We start from the raw sequence: 19564 nt of genomic DNA on the forward strand, positions 1-19564 counted from the left end.
GATGCGAGCTTGGGCAGACGCATCCTTCAGGCGGCGGTCGCCCATTTGTGAAGTTAGGTTCTGCCTACTTCTTAGTTTTTCTGTTTATTTCCCACCCAGGGACTGCTTTGGGACGTCCCAAAGTCTGGGTCTCCCAAAGGAACGATAAAGAAAAAGAGAATTTTGTTTACTTACCGTAAATTCTTTTTCTTATAGTTCCGTCTTGGGAGACCCAGCACCCGCCCTGTTGCCTGTTGGCAATTTCCTTGTTCTGCGTGTTTCACCGGCTGTTGTCGTGGACAGAGTCTCCGGTTGTTCCGGCTCTTGCTCTGTTCTACTTGCGGGTGGCTATTCTCCTTCAGCTTTTGCACTAAACTGGCTGTGACTGGCTCACCAGGGGGTGTATAAGCTCAGAGGGAGGAGCTACACTTTTAGGTGTAGTACTTTGTGTGTCCTCCGGAGGCAGAAGCTAAACACCCAAGGTCTGGGTCTCCCAAGATGGAACTATAAGAAAAAGAATTTACGGTAAGTAAACAAAATTCTCTTTTTTGTCAGATCCCTATCAAACTATTCGCTTTGGCGTTGGCTGTTGGGCTCACATAAAACTGGCCATTTTTGTGTGCTAAGTATCTCAATTATTGCATGTTTTTCATAGCAGTAATGCAAGTCTATGTTGTCATAATCATTGCTACACATATCTTAGCACTGCAGTGTGCATCTGTCTCTTTTCTGTTACAGCATATATCTGTTAGGAAAAAAAAATCCTAAAATTTGACAATTTACCCAGCATTAATTGAAACCCTGTCAAAAAGTGTCCTTTTGGCTTACTGTATGTTTGGCTATAATTAGAGTTGTGCACTCACAATTCTAATAGAGTTCAATGTATTACACTTGTTACTGCAGCTATCTACAAAACACCTATTGGAAGCAGCGATCCTAAAAGTGAAATGTGGATTTTTAACAATCCTTTGCATATGACTTAGGATTTTATGCCAGATCTGAATCCCAATTTGCAGACGCGGTGTTTCGGGGTGCTTGCCCCTAGTCAGTGCAAAGTATGGGGTGTCTGATCTGGCTCATGAGAACCTTTGTGGGGACCACAGGGGAAGACTATTCTCCTTAAGGAGACTTTGCAAGCCAGTCTGACTGCCAGTAAGGGGACTTAAAGCTGCCATGCCCCTCTGGGAAATATTCCAATTGTCTCTCCAGGAAAGGAGACAAACTCTAGCGCAGCGCCACCTACAATACTTGAGAGTACGCCATTTACATTTTTATTTCTTAAATCAATAGTACACATGAAAATATCAACTTATATGTATTAACTTTCTCTGTAATATATCTTATCAGAGAAATCTGCTTCTTTCTCCTCCTGGACTGACCGTTAACTCTCTTCATCCATGGGTAAAATCTGTGAAATGTGTGTTCAGTGAAGACAATTTGTCCTGTTACTGAGATTGGAGATGGCAGTTGGTGCATATAACATTCTGTGGAGAGGGGAAGGAGGCGGACACAGACTTTCTGCTGAAAACGTTATTCTCCATAGAATGTTATGAGCACCAACTGTCATCTGCCATGTCCACAATGGTAATGTCTGTATCCACTGAAGACACGTACCCGTGAAGTGAGAATTTTGAGAATGAAAGATCAGTGCAGGAGGAGAAAGAAGCAGATTTCTCTGTTAACACATATCACACAGTTTCTTATTTTCAGGTTTACTATGATTAGGTATATTGTTATGTTGGTGCTTTTTTGTCTTACTAGGACCGTTTCAGACATTTCATGGTTGAACCGTGGCTTATTCTTTAGTATTGTCAGCAGATGTAATCAGGCAGATGGCATTTTATGGGTATAGGGCGTACAACATGCGTAGGATACGAGGAAAAAACCACTAAACCTCTGGATGACTGAAGATTTCTCTATCCTGCAGGCAAGATGCTGTTCTGCTTTAGAAATACCTGTTCACTCAGACGTCTTACAAGTGATTCTTGATTATATCTACACAGACGAGGCCCCTGCTGTAAGAGGTAGGTATAGATCTGAGGAGGGACACATGTTAGGGGGGAAAGGCAAAGGATGATAATGGGATGATTGCTAATTAATTGCCCAATGTAAACATGGCAGCTGACAAGTAGCCAAAAAATAACCACTGTCAGCAACAAATCTCCGTATGTGCTGCTGGGAATGTATGAAGACCAAAATGATGGTTCATCTCCATGCAGTTTCCTTCGGCATGTGTTAAAGGGAATCTGTCAGATCCCCCCTGCCGTCCAACCCAGCAGCATTGTAATCTGTATGCCCAAATTCCCTCCCTACCCAGCCCTGTATGATGCTATTCACTAATATGACTGTTTAAAAATAAATGATAATTAAACTGCACTGTGCCTATACTAATTAGCAGCTTGACTAGTCGCGGGGGTGTTGTTCCCCTAGACTAGTTGGCCCTCTTTCCATGTTATCACATCCCTGTGACCATAACATGTCCACAAGCCGGCGTCACAGCCAACTAATGGAAATCTCACGTCATGCTTTCAGCTCTTTTTGGCAGCATCAGAGTGCTTAAAGGGAACCAATCACCAGGATTTTCACATATAAGCTAAAGCCAGTGCGATACTGGCACTATCAGGCTGAGTCTATACATACCTGTAGTGGTCAGTTCGGATGTTTAGGTTTTGAAATCCAAGAAAGTGAAGTTTGTAAAATGAGCTGCTTCTTGAGTGACAGCTGCACTGGAGCAGATAATATATTCATAGTTGTCCCCTCTGTTAGAATTAGCATAAGCATTATACAAACGACTCACTTTGTCTAGCAGGACCTGTGTGAGGTCATAGCCATGTGACCTGGTATGCAGCTTTAGTGGCTGAGGCCCCGCCCCTTCTGGTCACATGGGTATAATCTCACCACAGGTCCTGCTAGACAAAGTGAGTCGTTTGTATAATGCTTATGCTAATTCTAACAGGGGGAGGGGATAACTATGAATATATTGTCTGCTCCAGTGCAACTGTCACTCAAGAAGCAGCTCATTTTACAAAGTTCACTTTCTTGGATTTCAAAACCTAAACATCCGAGCTGACCTCTACAGGTATGTATAGAATCAGCCTGATAGTGCCAGTATAGCACTGGCTTTAGGTTATATGCGAAAATCCTGATGATTGGTTCCCTTTAAGAAGGTGGATGCTTCATTAGGCACACTACGTATGACTGGATGGTCAGAAGATGGCTAACTTACACGTCTTCTGAACTTATGGTCATGTGCAATGTGCCTAATGAAGTCAGGAAGCGAATACCCTGCATCAAAGGCACACTGATGTGGCTGAAATGAGCCGCGGGTATGCGCCAGACTTACAAAAGCTGGCGGTGATGCCAATTCAGGGAAATCATGTTATCACATGCACAAGGGCATGATAACATGGAAAAGAGGCCAACTAGTTTCGGGAACTAATACCCCTGAAGCTAGTCACAGGTCTAATTGGCATAGGGAAAGCGAAGTTTATAAGTCGTTTTTTAAACATCCATGGTAGTGAATAGCATTATGTGTTGGAGGGCATCAAGGACCTGACCGGTTCTCTTTAATCGAACACCAATCAGTCTGTTAAATTGGTGTATGGCGCTTGTTATGTGCAGAAATCTACCGTGTAAATGGACCCTTACACAGACCTCTCATAGACAGCGTGAAGAGCATGGAGACATCTGCTTATCGTTGGATCTCCTTTATTCTCCTGTCAGCAGCCCATAAACTGTAATCACTCTTCTTCTAAAGATTCAGATTTTCCAACATGTCGTCACATATTGTGCAACAGTAAATGTTTCTAGTGGTTGGAAAAACACTTTATTTACCCCATTTATAGTGTGATTTTAGGTTATTCATACTTGATGCTTCCACCCCGTTCTGCTTTGCCAAGACTAACTATGACTAGTTTTGGCTGAGCCCATGACTTCTCATGAATAGTATGCGGTCTATGTGCACGGTGGAGCTCAATCAATAAGCCCATCTTGATCTCACTCCTAAAGTGGTGCCGGGTTCATATGTAATCATTTCTTTTTTTTCTCAGAGTCGGCAAATGTGGAATTTATTTGTAATGTCCTGGTGATGGCAGATCAGCTACTCATTGTCCGATTAAAGGAGATATGTGAAGTCACACTTACCGAAAGACGTGAGTAGGCGAGAAAGCATTTCTGCGAATGTGTTAAGTGCGCATTTGTGTTTTTTATCAGAGAACAGTTTATTGAAATGGAAAGTTGTATATATAAACAAGATTAAGTGGTTTCACGGACATCTGTGATCCATTACCACAAAGGTCAGAAGAAGTGTCACGCAGTAACCTACAATCTTATATCCATGTACCAGAAATGGCCCTTTAAGGGTAAGCCCACTTGGCACAGCCAAAATCCCATTCAGCCAGTGGCCACTGGTGGATGAAATTTCCACTCTACAGACATTAGTATGTGTGGTCTCATTCTAAAGCAGGGTGGGAACCAGTTTTTCTGCCAAGCGTCATTTGGATATTTATAACGCCATTCGTGGACCCTTGAAAATTATCGTGTTAAAAATTAGCCAGCTATATTAGATCAAACATTTAAAGAAGAGCGTTCACCAATATTCATATGTTGATTTGGACACAAAATGTAACCATTGCTGAGGTATTAGACACTTAATGAGTTAACTTGTAGTCTTTTTTTTAAGTCCAGGTTGGTGTTATTAAATAGTTTTGTAAAGGACTGCTCCCAGCAGTAAGTTGTTCTGTATACACATATATGTTTCAATACAGGTTTCGTCAAAATGGCAAATTTAGTACTGCTCATGTAACATATTTAGAATTCAAGTAGTGGAAGTCTGCAATATACATCACACAGGAGACACTAGGAATGCTTTAGAAACATCACATAGTATACACTGAGAATACTGTACATAAAACAGGGTACATTACATAGGATACGCCAAGACTGATGTATAGATTACATAATATACACTGAGACTGCTATATACATTATGCAGGAGACAGGGCAAGTGCGGCATACATTACATAGGAGACACAGTGAGACTGCTGTATACACATCACACAGGATACGTTCTCTCTATATATCGTATTTTTCAGACTGTAAGACGCACTTTTTTCCCCCAAATGTTGGAGGAAAGTGTGGGGTGCGTCTTATAGTCTGAATGTAGGACTGCGGGGAATGAGGGTGCTGTGGTGGAGCAGGTCATCGGTGGCATGTACAGGCTGTAGCAGCCAGCCGTGACCACTTGGGCCCGCTCATTTCATATGCATGCATCCTCCCGCCCATCATCTCTCAGCGCTTGCGCATGCTAAACAGCCGGCCCGCGTGATCACCCCTTGCAACTACAGCCTGGAGTGATCACATGTGGCTATATTCACTGCCCCCCCAGTGAATAAGTATACTTACCCGTCACTGTTTCCCTGCAGCATTGTGGTGTCCTCCCGTCTGCTGGCCAGCTGATCTGTGTAGAGAACAGTGAGCATAGCGATGATGTCATCGCTATGCGCACCGCTACTCTCCACACACATCAGCTGGCGGCAGACAGGAGGACATTGCGATGCTGCAGGGGAACGGCTCCACACAGGTTAGTGGTGCTGCTGCTGACACAGAGAGGAAGATGATCGATGTTGCAGGGAGTGAGGAAAGGTGAGTATAAACGTTTTATTTTTTTTTTCTGTGCCATAGGATACAGGCCATATAGCAGGATGAGGGCATATAGCAGGATGGGGGTATATAGCAAGATGGCGGTATATTATGAGCAGGATGGGGGTATTTATCAGGATGGGGGCTATACCAGGATGAGGGACATATATACAAGGATGGGGATCATATACAAGGCAGGAGGATCATTACCAGGATGGGGTACCGTAGTAGAGAATTTGGGGACATTACCCCCATAACAGTGTCAGCAGCAGATCCTCGCCCCATAACAGTGTGCCATGGCCACATTTTTTATGCTTAAAATTTTATTTTCCTCTAAAACCAGGGTGCGTCTTATAGTCCGAAAAATACGGTACATCACATAGGAGACACTACGACTGATATATAAATCACACAGGAGACACTGTGACTGCTGCATCAAATACCTGAGTGCAGAGTGCACAAACTCTGGCTACGAATTCCCTGACACTGGCCAGCTTCAAGACCTAATATTGCGTTGTGTGCACCACAGTAACGTTCAGTAGTAAACTCTACATGTGTGCTCAACAGAAAAAGTAAGAGGGCCAGCGATCCACGCATTGTGGCAATCCAGGGATTTTCCTGAGGTTACCCAACACTATCCTAAAGCTAAGCTCACATGAATATCATCTTTCAGCTCATGGGCTGTTCGTATGCAAAACAGACTGAACATGGACAAGCTAGTGGACCGATGTTAATCTAATTGGTATGCTATTGCTAATTTCATGAATGTTTTTCTACACAAAAAGGTAATCTGTGTAGAAAAAAAATCTCAGCAGGAGCTTGTCTCTTCTGTATTTCAGACGAGTCACACAAATGTTAAGTGTGGAAAATAGATGCATGCCTTGTGGAGCCATTCATTTCTAATGGATACTTTGCAATTCCATAAACTGTTAGGCCATGTATTTCTAATTGTTTTTTAAATTGAGATGTACAATACTGATATTGGATTTAAAAATCAGATAAACCGATGACAAACTGCGCCGTATGGAAGATAAAACACCTGCCTCTTTTGGGATTGATGAAAACTGGACAACGCTTATTGGGGTGTTTATTTAAAGGGGACCGGTCACCTATAAAAATGCCATTAAGCTGCAGGTATGGGGTTAATTTTCAGGTTAATAGCGTTTGAATCCTGCCCGGTGCCTGCACATTACACTCCACTGCTGGAAAAAAATGAACTTTAATTTCCCCGGCAGCATTCCGGTATCAATCACGAGGCGGCCCTAATGCAGGTTCAGTCATAGCTGTGTGTATGGAGGGCGGCGGCTGTCACCATGCCCCAACACTGTCATTCATCATAAGAAGAGGCTGTCCGTCAGTGCGGGGGACATGGTTAAAGGCGCAGCTCTCCATACATAGAGCGGTAACTGAAACCAAATCGGCGCCGCCCCCATGACTGAATCCAGGAAGCTTCAGGTGGGATTACAGTTCGATTCCTCTCAGCAGTGGGGTTCAATGTGCAGGCACCGGGTACGGTCCGAATGCTATTAACCTACAGATTAACCCCATATCTGCAGGCTAATAGCATTTTTTACACATGACATGTTCCCTTTAATGTTTTACACAAGATATTAACCCTTTTGCTTCCAAGTCATATTCTGCACTTGTGACAGACATAAATCAGAGCATTTAGAAAAATGGGAATGCCACCAAGCAGCCGGCAGCGGGCCTTCACATAATTTTGCGTCAAAGCTTGACCTTTTGGAAGAACTGCTTAAAGATTCATTCTTTGGGTTACGTCTGCCCCAAAAAGTCTGAAATTCACAAAACCTGAGGCTAACATCTAAGGTGTTCATGGTTCATTAGTTCATACATGCACATACCTGAAAATCTCTGCTATCCGAATACAATACACATCCATGTCATCAAGATGCCAAATTAAGCTGGAAGGTTGATGAGGTGTGCAGCTGCACCATTAGTAGAAAATATCTCTATAGAGGAGAGTGATAGCATGAGGAAAGGCTCCTACTCCTGGGGTCACTGCAGCCTCGTGCGGGAATGTGGTGACAGGGACAGGCTGTAATCACCATGTGTTCCTGAAGACTCCCTTTCACTTCTCCTTTAACTCCTTCCTGCAAATGTACATCCAGATTGCATGTTATCTCCTGCATTTAGGTATACAGTTACATCTGATCGATGAGTGGCAAGGGCACAGGAGTTGTCTGTGCCATCCGTTGCCGGAGTCAACTGCTAAACTCAGCCAGGCTTTTGCTGCAAGTTCTGAGATTGGACATAGTGCTGATCTCATATGCTGCTGTGATTGGTGAGGAATCTGCCCATTTGCACCCCCACCGCACAATCTTGGGGTGCCGATGGTTGCTATGGCAACAGGGAGACTTGACAATGACCTCCCTCTATGCCATATCACACAGCCAATCAGATTTTGTCAGGGACGGGGCCTGACAGTGGAGAAACAGGGCTAAATTCTGTTTGCTACAGGTTCTATAGTAGACACTGGCTGCACCTCAGTAGTAAGGATGGGGGTGTCTGGGGACAAGAATGGCTGGAAGGTTGGAAGAGAGTTTTTCTTGTTCAAAACAATCAAGATCACAAAGTCCTAGACGTGAGGATATGGCCCCCACTGTATTTTGATCTTTACATATTTGAGCCTGTCTAGGCTTACATGAAGATGCAGAAGGTTTTGCACAAGTCTACATTCACAAAGGATCTGTGGTTAGTTCTCCAAGATGTTTGGGCAGCCCTCTGTCAAGTTCCTTCACAAATTGTGTAGAAGAATTGATGTCTTTTTTTAAAAGCAAAGGTTGATCACACCAAATATTTGGAATATGTGTCACTATGAAAACTTCTTACTATACAGTGTTATATACACAAAATTAGATGGCACAAGCCAAATTGTATCCCCTTATGCATATAAGTAGGGTCTGATTAATAATGCAGCAGAATCTTACACAATCCTTCTCAGTCCTTATTATAACCATATCACAAGTTGGATTTTCCCAGCCTCAGTTCTAGTGACCTCTATAAGGGTATGTGCGCACTAGGCGTTTTTTTCACGCTGCGTTTTTATGTGCGTTTTTGTCTCAAAAAACGCACCCGCGGCTAAAAAACGCGACAAAAACGCATGCGTTTTTGCCGCGATTTGGTGCGCTTTTTGCTGCGTTTTTGCTCACTGCGTTTTTAATCAGTGCACAATGCCATTAAAGATTGTTGATGAAAAAAAAAAAAAAGGTCTGATGTCATTTCCTTCTTCAAAATGTTCATTGTATGCAGGAGAGCAGACAGCTGCAGAACTAGTGTATGCAGGAGAGCAGACAGCAGCTGCAGAACTACAAGGCTCAGCATCCTCCATTCACTAGTGTATGCAGGAGAGCAGACAGCAGCTGCAGAACTACAAGGCTCATCATCCTCCATTCACTAGTGTATGCAGGAGAGCAGACAGCAGCTGCAGAACTACAAGGCATAGCATCCTCCATTCACTAGTGTATGCAGGAGAGCAGACAGCAGCTGCAGAACTACAAGGCTCAGCATCCTCCATTCACTAGTGTATGCAGGAGAGCAGACAGCAGCTGCAGAACTACAAGGCTCAGCATCCTCCATCCAGGACTGTATGCAGTTTTTTGCCCAAAAAGAAAAAAAAATGACATGGGCTTCGCCATATTTTTGTATGTTAGCCGGGTACAGCAGGCAGGTACGGGCTGCCCCCAACCCCCAGCTGCCTATTTGTACCCGGCTGGGAACCAAAAATATAGAGAAGCCCTTTTTTTTTAATTATTTCATGAATTTCATGAAATAATTAAAAAAAAAAATAATGATGTGAGCTTCGCCTAATTTTTGAGTCCAGCCGGGTACAACTAGGCAGCTGGGGATTGGAATCCACAGTGCAGGGTGCCCAAGCTTTCTGGGCACCCCCACTGTGAATTGCAGTCTGCAGCCACCCCAGAAAATGGCGCTTTCATAGAAGCGCCATCTTCTGGCGCTGTATCCAACTCTTCCAGCTGCCCTGATGCCGGGTGGCTAGCTGGGTAATAATGGAGTTAGGGCTAGCTGTATATTATCAGCTAGCCCTAAGCCCGAAATTCATGGTGTCACGCCAATATTAGACATGGCCACCATGAATTTCTAGTAATGATAAAAAAAAAAAAAAAAACCACAACACACAGAAAAATATTTTTATTAGAAATAAAACACAACACAAATAGTGACTCCATCTTTATTGAAATAAAGAACCCCCCCCTCCGCAGTAATCCTGGGTCAGGGTCCCGCGCCGTCCAATCCGGATCCAATATCATCTGATCGGTTTGCTGGAAGGCAAAGCGATCAGATGATGTGTCAGGTTAAACTACGTGAATCACATCACACATCAGCTGATTGTATAAAAGCCGATTATACAATCAGCTGATGCATCAGTAGAAAAAAAAAAATACTCACTTATGTGCTGTGCTGATTACCGGCAGCTCCTGCAGCGATCGATTGGACAGGAGTCTGATCCTGTCCGATCGCTGCAGGAGCTGCCGGTAATCAGCTGATGAAGTCCCCTGACGGCAGGATCAGCTGATAGCCGGCCGGGCGCGAAAAAGCCGGCGAGACTACGATCAGCTGATGCGTCAGGTGACTGCATCACGTGATCCACCGCCAGGTCCTGCAAGCAAGGTCCTGCCCCGGGGAGACTGCACACAGCCAGAGCGGCGGTACCGAGACAGGGGCTGGGAGCGTGCATGGCACCGGGACCCTGCAGACAGGTGAGTATATATGACATTTTTTTTTTCTACTGTTCACTTTTGTTTTCGCCGCTGCCTCCACCTCCCGCCCAGACATGGCGCCGCACGGAGCTGACATGCACAGGACGGGAGGTGGACGCAGCGGTGACGGTACCGGGAGGATTCATGCTTCTGTGTTTACCAACAGAAGGAATCCTCTTCCTGTACACGTCACTTTACTGCCCACCCATTGCGTTTATAGCTGCGTTTTTAGTCATAGAAACGCGGCTATATGCGTTTTTCATTGCGTTGTTGAACATCTCATTGAACTCAATGGGTGAAAAACGCAGTGAAATAACGCAGAAATAATTGACATGCTGCATTTTTGTGGTCACCACAAAAACGCAGCTACAAAAAAACGCTGTATGCGGACAGCACTTATGAAAACCCATTGACATTGCTGGGGAAGCAATGTCACTGCGTTTTCAGCACAAAAACGCGGTAAAAAACGCCGCTAAAAACGCGGCAAAAACGCCTAGTGCGCACAAGGCCTAAGAGCCTTCCCACATATCACTGCTATGTACTGCTCAGCTGGTAGGAAACGTGATCATGGATGACTTTTCTGCTGTTTGTTTATTCTGCAATGCTTTATAAATAGGAATACTCCAAGATCCACATAGATAATCCATGAGTAAATGGACTTCTATTTGTCGTCTTCATGACATTTACTGTAGGGGAGAAAAACATGTTATGTGATTACAGAGACACACAATAATATATTTTAATAGGCTGTTGACTTCTACTGGTTTACTTGTGAATTCAGATTAAGGTGTTTAATGTAAGGGTGTCCGCCCAGATTACCAAAATGTATTGTGTAAAAGGATATACGGTACTCCACGAAGTGTATTTCTAAAGGTGCCCATACACCTAAGTTCAGCGTTCCCCCAGCTTCAGGGATCACCTGGACAATACTAAGGAAATCCTGAAAATATGATCTGTTTGTGGCTCTTAAAGGGAAACTGTCAGGTGTAATATGCACCCAGGACCACAAGCAGTTCTGGGTGTATATTGCTAATCCCTGCCTATCCATCCCAGGCTATATTAGCATACTTTTTTCTAAAGAGCTCATTATGTATTTCTAAAGATCTTTTATCATATGCTAATGAGGCCAGGGAGTAGTCGCAAGGGCGTTCGTTCCTGTCCTCCTTGCAACCTCTTAGGGATTTCAAAGACTGTGGAGGAAAGACAGGCGCATAGGGTCTTAACCGATAAAAACAATTCTGAAAATTACAAGGTGCACTCACCTATAGATGTTGTGAAAGTCACAAAACCTAATGACGCATACTCGCTGGTGGAGACAGCTGCGGACCCGCAATAGTGGAAATGGATCTTTATAGGAAACCGGGGATCACCGCCGCGCTTGTCACCAATGACACTTAAAGTAAGAAACGGCATACATAAATTCTGCATAACGATAGTAAATAATCAGCACAATATAATATATTATGCAGAATGAGGACCACAGATTAAGACCAAATCGCTAATACTATAGAACAAAAACAAAGAACAAGAGGCGATCAATTAGGTCTATTTATTTTTTATTATGAATAAAAGTGCGGACAGGTGAGGGAAGTCAGACCCGGTGTACATCACTACAGTCATCATGCACCAATCGTGCAAGGCATTAAAAAAGTCAAGATTGTGAATACATATGCACCCTCAAAATTACAATACAATCTGCATAGGGTATAAATTCATCAAATATCCCTTACTGATTTGCTGGGACTCGCTCATCCATACATGCACATATAGAGAGTACAGTATTATAGATCAATTGGAGATCACATGAACTACTCCAAGCTCAAAACACGGACCTGTGCCGATATAACTCTGAATATCCCCTATATGCGCATGGGAACCATACATAAAAGAGAATCCAAACATAATTCCAAGCACAGAGCACGGAGCAGTTCATGAAGATAGCACAATTGTCTAATTAGTGGGCAAAAATTATATGCCTGGCAAAGAATTAGGCTTCCATGTAATTCTTAAGGGATGGTGGTAATAAGAGCCAATGCTCAATATCCATAAACCATATGAACTGCTCCAAGCTCAGAACACGGAACACATGGCCAGAAATACGAGACCATACTCCAAGGATCACTATACCAAAAAGGCATCAATATAAGTCTCAATTATCCACATATATATGGTGACCATAAAAAACACATAAATGGTTCCAGGTACAAAGAACTTTGAGCAGTCCATGAGATGGTGGCACACCCACACAGAATATCCCTCATCTACTGTTATAGTGTACAGAGGATGAATTGTATAGGATAGGGACACTATTCATATATAGCTATAGTCTATGGCTACTTGGACGCCGGGTTCCCCGGCGTTCGTGTATCCATGACGCGCCTGTGAGGCGGGACTTCCGGTTGACCGGCCCCATGTGCGTCATCTTGCTGCCCAATCGGAGAGAGCGGTGGCCTATAATTACCTCACTTCCTCCGTGTTTGTTCATGCCCCCTGACGAAGGTTTACACCGAAATGCGCATTGGGCGCATTCCACTGCAGTCATTGTCATCTTTAAGTAACATGTAAGTCTTGAATTGTTGTTCATTACTATATGTACCTGCCTCTGCATATCCGGTTCTGGGCGATGCTCGTTCGTGCCTTGTGCACTATATGAGTGATTGGTGGACATTACATTGCCACGGGTTCATGGAGTGCCATGTGCTCCATGATACAAGCGTGAAAAAAACCTAGTGGTATTATCATTAGATACAATTCTTGAAATTGCCTGTGTACAGATGAGGACCCTTGGAACTACAATCTCTTTATTGTGTGGGTATTGAACACTGTCCTGTGTGATTATCATTGTTTCAGCATTATATGGGAATTTTTATTCCGTTGCTGAGCATGGGATATTATGATCATCTATATATGAATAGTGTCCCTATCCTATACAATTCATCCTCTGTACACTATAACAGTAGATGAGGGATATTCTGTGTGGGTGTGCCACCATCTCATGGACTGCTCAAAGTTCTTTGTACCTGGAACCATTTATGTGTTTTTTATGGTCACCATATATATGTGGATAATTGAGACTTATATTGATGCCTTTTTGGTATAGTGATCCTTGGAGTATGGTCTCGTATTTCTGGCCATGTGTTCCGTGTTCTGAGCTTGGAGCAGTTCATATGGTTTATGGATATTGAGCATTGGCTCTTATTACCACCATCCCTTAAGAATTACATGGAAGCCTAATTCTTTGCCAGGCATATAATTTTTGCCCACTAATTAGACAATTGTGCTATCTTCATGAACTGCTCCGTGCTCTGTGCTTGGAATTATGTTTGGATTCTCTTTTATGTATGGTTCCCATGCGCATATAGGGGATATTCAGAGTTATATCGGCACAGGTCCGTGTTTTGAGCTTGGAGTAGTTCATGTGATCTCCAATTGATCTATAATACTGTACTCTCTATATGTGCATGTATGGATGAGCGAGTCCCAGCAAATCAGTAAGGGATATTTGATGAATTTATACCCTATGCAGATTGTATTGTAATTTTGAGGGTGCATATGTATTCACAATCTTGACTTTTTTAATGCCTTGCACGATTGGTGCATGATGACTGTAGTGATGTACACCGGGTCTGACTTCCCTCACCTGTCCGCACTTTTATTCATAATAAAAAATAAATAGACCTAATTGATCGCCTCTTGTTCTTTGTTTTTGTTACCAATGACACTTAGTAGTTATTGTTCAAAGTCATTTATTCAAAGAGCATATACAGGTCTGCGCGTTTCAGGGGTCTCTGCCCCCCTTCCTCAGGACAGTATATTAATGACACGGAAGATATCTTCTGTGTCATTAATATACTGTCCTGAGGAAGGGGGGCAGAGACGCCTGAAAAGCGTAGACCTGTATATGCTCTTTGAATAAATGACTTTGAACAATAACTACTAAGTGTCATTGGTGACAAGCGCAGCGGTGGTCCCCGGTTTCCTATAAAGATCCATTGCACCCTCTTAGCATGGTAGCACACCCACAGAGGCGTGCTAACATGCTAGTCAATGCCCAGCGTCATCGGTGGTGACGCACTTACCTGTCTATTGTCACTACATCAGACGCAGGGCAGTGCGCATGATCAGGATGCCCCGCGCTTCAGGTCATGCGCAGTAGACTTCTCTGAAGCGTACCTCCGGCTTCATACTGCGCATGACTGGAAGTTCTAGGACTTCTCATCATGTGTGCACTGCCTGGCGTCTGAGGTGGTCACAACGAACAGGAGGTACACGCGTCACCACTGATGACGTTAGGCAGTTTGCATTGAATAGCATGTTAGCACGCCGCTGTGGGCATGCTACCATGCTAAGAGGGCGGAATGAGTACAGGAACTAACGCCCTTGGGACTAGTTGTTGGCCTTATTTGCATATTGTAAAGGATCTTTAGAAATACCTTTTCTAGAGATCTCTTTATCTATGCTAGTGTATACAGGGACGGTTAGGCAGGGATTAGCAATATGTACCCAGAACTGCTTGTGGTCCTGGGTGCATACTGCACCTGACAGGTTCCCTTTAAGGACTGGTATTGGGGAATAATGCCTTAGATGAGCATTAGATAAACTCGCTGGCTTTGACATGTACGGCTCGCCATCTCATGCAGGATTTCTCATGCTTTTTCTGAAACCTCACCTGACCAAACTGATATCTGTACCTCACCAGCAGTGGTCTATGCTAACATTGAATATTTCTTAATAAAACAATGAAGTAATCCTGAGTTGGTGAACTATTGTTAAGGCTGCTTTCACACATCCATTTTTTGCTGAGCGGCACAATACGGCGCTTTGCAGAAAAACGCAAACGTTTGTTTGTTTTTTTTTACGCCAGTTGCGTTTTTTCCCGCATAGACTTGCATTAGCGCCGTATTGTGCCGCATGACCTTGCGTTGCGTCTGTTTTTTCCCAGATGCGGCATATTTAGCCCATTCAGCGGCCGGATTGAACGTTGTCTGGCACGTTTTTTTGTGCGGCGAAAAAAACACATTGCGCCAGATCTGGCGCGATGCGGCGCGATTTACAAGGCAAGCCTGTGGACGCCGGATGCGGCGTCCTGCTGCAAAAACCGCATCCGGCCGCCGGATGTGTTTTTTTGAACTGTGCATGCTCAGTATCAAGCTGCATCAGTCAAAAAACGGACGGGCCGCATGGAAAAACTTATGCAACAGATCGCCGCATCCGTTGCATAGGTTTTTGAGCCGGATTGAGCCGCACTGCAAAAACCGGATATGTGAAAGCAGCTTAAATTCAAAGAAAATACTGTGCAGCAAATTATTACCGTATTTTTCGCTTTATAAGACGCACCGGAATATAAGACGCACCCCAAACTTAGACATAAAAAAAGGTAAAAAAAAAGAAAAATGGGGTCCGTCTTATACTCCGGTGTTCTCTTACCGGAGGGGGGCAGCAGTGGTGGTGAAGCGGGGTCACAGGAGGCACAGGTTGTGCTGGCAGGCGCGGCAGGTCAGTGGCAGCGAGGTCCGTGGTTGCAGGTGCCGTGGCGTCCGTGGTTGCAGGCGCGGTGGCGTCCGCGGTGGCAGGATCCGTGGGGTCCGTGGTGGCGGCAGCAGCCGTGGCGGGTGAGCCGTGCAGCAGGCCGGTGCAGTGAGTGTCCGCGGTCCCGGTTCAGTGGTGGCAGCGGCGGCGGCGACTGCTCAGTGGTGGCAGGGACTGCTCAGTGGTGGAGTGTGTCCGCGGTCCTGGTTCAGTGGTGGCAGCGGCGGCTCAGTGGTGGGAGTGGCGGCGACGGCTCAGTGGTGGGAGCGGCGGCAACTGCTCAGTGGTGGCAGCGGCAGGGACTGCTCAGTGGTGGAGTGTGTCCGTGGTCCCGGTTCAGTGGTGGCAGCGGTGGCGACGGCTCAGTGGTGGGAGCGGCGGCGACGGCTCAGTGGTGGGAGTGGCGGTGACGGCTCAGTGGTGGGAGCGGCGGCGACGGCTCAGTGGTGGGAGCGGCGGCGACGGCTCAGTGGTGGAGTGTGTCCGTGGTCCCGATTCAAGTAATGGCGCCCGGAGCGACGCATGCGCAGAAGGAGCTCTCATCCAAGGGCTCAATCTGCGCACGCGCTGACTCCCGGAGCAGCGCGTGCGCAGATGGAGCTCTCATCCAAGAGCTCCACCGGCGCCATCATTTGAAAGTGGGACCGCGGACAACTGGTAAGCTGCACAGCTGCCCGCCCCGCATGCACAGAGTGGCAGCCAGCAGGCTGCCCGCCCATCCTGCGTACAAGCCGCCGGGTACCTGTGCTTGCGTGCGGTGGCAGCCGGGTACCCATGGCTGTGTGCGGGCGGCAGCTGGGTGACTGTGTGAGGGCGGCAGCTGGGTGACTGTGTGAGGGCGGCAGCTGGGTGACTGTGTGAGGGCGGCAGCCGGCTGCCGCCCGCACGGGCACCCGACTGCCGCTCGCACACAGCATCCGGCTGCCGCCCGCACACAGCCATGGGTACCCGTCTGCCACCGCATGCAAGCACAGGTACTCGGCTGCCGACCCCACACAGCACCCGCTGCCGCGCGCACACAGCCACGGGTACCCGGCTGCCGCTGCACGCAAGTACAGGTACCCGGCCGCTTGCATGCAGCCACAGGCACCCTGCCGCCCGATCGCCTCAGACAGGACTCCCACCCCCCGGTACCGCTTTATAAGACGCACCCCCCATTTTCCTCCCAAAATTTGGGGAGGAAAAGTGCGTCTTTTAAAGCGAAAAATACGGTACTTATGTAATGTCCCCAGTTGCTCCTAAAAACACTAGAAAGCCTTAGGCCAGGGTCACATTTGGGTAAAGCATCTGATGATTTTCTTAAGCGAGTGAATCGGATGCTATGTAGTAATGATACTTGGCTCAAACGCTGCTGCGTGCGTGATCCGAGTGTCATTAACTGTGCTTCAATTCTCTCGTATGCAAAAAATTGGAGCACAGGTACAGAGAAGAGCTTAATTTCTCCATCTTCTCTATTGTCTGCTGACATCCAAATGCAGTCTGAAGTTTCACATGCACCCATTGACTGGTAGGGGTGTGGATCTAATTTGCAGAGGAACTCATAGCATACGGATATTGTTTTCTCATAGTAAATCAGCATGAGAAAAAAAATGGAAGATCTGCAGTGCCGCATAGTATAACACAGGTCCGAGTGCCATCCGATAAAACATCAGACAACACTCGGCCGTGTTATATACTCGTGTGAGCCCTTATAGTTTGAGAATCACTGGTTTAATGTGTATGACGTTGTCCCTGCTTCAGATGAGAGGTTGGACATGTTGAATTTCAGCATGTCCAATTCCTATGCTCTTAAAGGAGATGAGCCGCTGACAGAAAACACATGCACTGTGAACATACATGTGTATAGTGTCCGCCAATGTGAGCTCGAAATTATGAGGATTTGTTTTACGCTTGGTAAATCCATACAGCACAGCCTTTATGGTGTACTCAGGACTTCTCCTTTATTAGCACACGTGACCAGTTTAAAAAGAGTCACAAACAAAGAACAAGGTCCCTCTGAGCTATGTACCAATAAGAACAAGGGGCGTGAATAGACATGTGAAGCTTCCCCAACAGTCAGTGCCGCCCGATCACCATGACATACTGTTATAAGATAAGATGCATACCATAAGAGCAAAATGGATTCTGCACATAGATATCAAAATCCTTGTTTGTAGATTATTAAAAAGTCCAATTTGTTCTCGTTTTTTTTCCAGTTACTTTGAAGAATGCGGCTGAGTTACTGGAGCTCGCTGCGTTATATAATGCGGACCAGCTGAAGGTCTCCTGCTTCCAGTTCATTGGACTAAATATGGCGGCTTTACTGGAGGCCAGGTATGGAGATCGCATTGTGTTGTTCCAATCTTCTATAGAGTATCTAACACTAGGTCCTCACTATCGCACTTCTTTCTATGCTCCAATTTAATATTTTGGATTGGTTAGTGGTTTATTATACATCATTCTTCGCGCTTATGTTAAGACTAGACTATATCTATATCTAAGAAAGTCAAAAATAAATGCTGGAGTTTAGTTTGTCACAAGGAATAAAGGGTCTGTCTCTTGAAGATTATCCTGTGTTTATGTGTCCTATTAGGCCATCTGAATACATGAGATGGGGGGTCTCCCATCCTGGACTCCCCTCGTTTCTCTAAAGAGTTTCTCCGGAAGAACGGCTTTCTCTGGTGGACTCTGCATGTCCATGACGTTGATTAAATGCTACATTGCACCACAGGGTCTGGATGGGCTGGGGGGACCAGAGGGGCATATGTTCTCCTGGGCCAGTCCCATAGCATGTGTGTAGGGACCTCAGGAGCTTTAGCGGCACTGTACCTTTTAAATCCTCTAATCCTCTATGGCCACATCTCAATATGTAACTCCATTGTGACACAGCCACAATCATTCATACAGTAGTACTCGGGTGTAGTTATATTCTGGGGTGTAGGGGGTAATTCATTATTTTCCTATGGGGGGGTGTGATTTATAATCCTTGGGGGAATGGTTACTGCAGAGGGAATCTTCCATTCATAGTGGTGTGATTTATAATCTGAGGGTGGGTTATTGCTGCAAGGAGGTAAGTGATTGTGATCGAGGGGGGTTGGGAGGTGGTTAGAAATGAAGTGCATATTATTGCGCATTGTTAGTTGCCCCACAGTCTTGCAGAACCTGCTCAGCCATTAACAATAAGTGATCCATTTGTTATTTATTGCTAATGATACAGTAGATAGAGACTGAATTTTAAGAAGTGGGTTGTTAGCAGCCGCACCATGGATATGTGCTAATGCACTAAACATACTGAGCACTACATGCGATCCAAGCCTTAAAGGGGTTGCCCACATTTTAATCAACACATCTTGAGATAATAATAAGCACCACAACTGGATGTGCTAGAAAAAATGTTCCTGTATTGACATAATCAGAGATCCCTTATTCATTGTTAGCATTTTAGAGTGCAGGTGTATATGTTTTGCCGTTATAATATGTTTTCAGCTAGCACCTATTCACACCTGTTGGATGTGCGGGTCAGTCTTTGATATATATGTAGGGCATTTCTTTCTGACTTAGCACCCCGCCCTGTAACCAGGCTGTGTCCACCCTCTTTGGGCAGAAAGGATCCTGCTATCAGACACGTAGGCTTTTAACCCAGATATAGAAGCATTTCAAGTTAGGGTCCCAGTATATAGAGATATACCTTAATGTGG

At 45.2% G+C, this 19564-nt stretch overlaps 1 protein-coding gene across 1 annotated transcript in view; it reads left to right on the forward strand.

The window, feature by feature from the left end:
* The first annotated feature begins 1855 nt into the window (after positions 1 to 1855).
* IBTK (inhibitor of Bruton tyrosine kinase) overlaps positions 1856 to 19564 on the forward strand; it is a 67293-nt gene continuing 49584 nt past the window's right edge. The window contains exons 1-3 of the mRNA XM_075338427.1: positions 1856 to 2003; positions 4029 to 4130; positions 18083 to 18200. Coding sequence (XP_075194542.1) covers positions 1880 to 2003; positions 4029 to 4130; positions 18083 to 18200 — 344 coding nt within the window. The 5' untranslated portion in view covers positions 1856 to 1879. The remainder of the gene's footprint in view (positions 2004 to 4028; positions 4131 to 18082; positions 18201 to 19564) is intronic.

The sequence above is a fragment of the Anomaloglossus baeobatrachus genome, chromosome 3 (genome assembly GCF_048569485.1).
Source record: "Anomaloglossus baeobatrachus isolate aAnoBae1 chromosome 3, aAnoBae1.hap1, whole genome shotgun sequence".
Taxonomy (NCBI): domain Eukaryota; kingdom Metazoa; phylum Chordata; class Amphibia; order Anura; family Aromobatidae; genus Anomaloglossus; species Anomaloglossus baeobatrachus.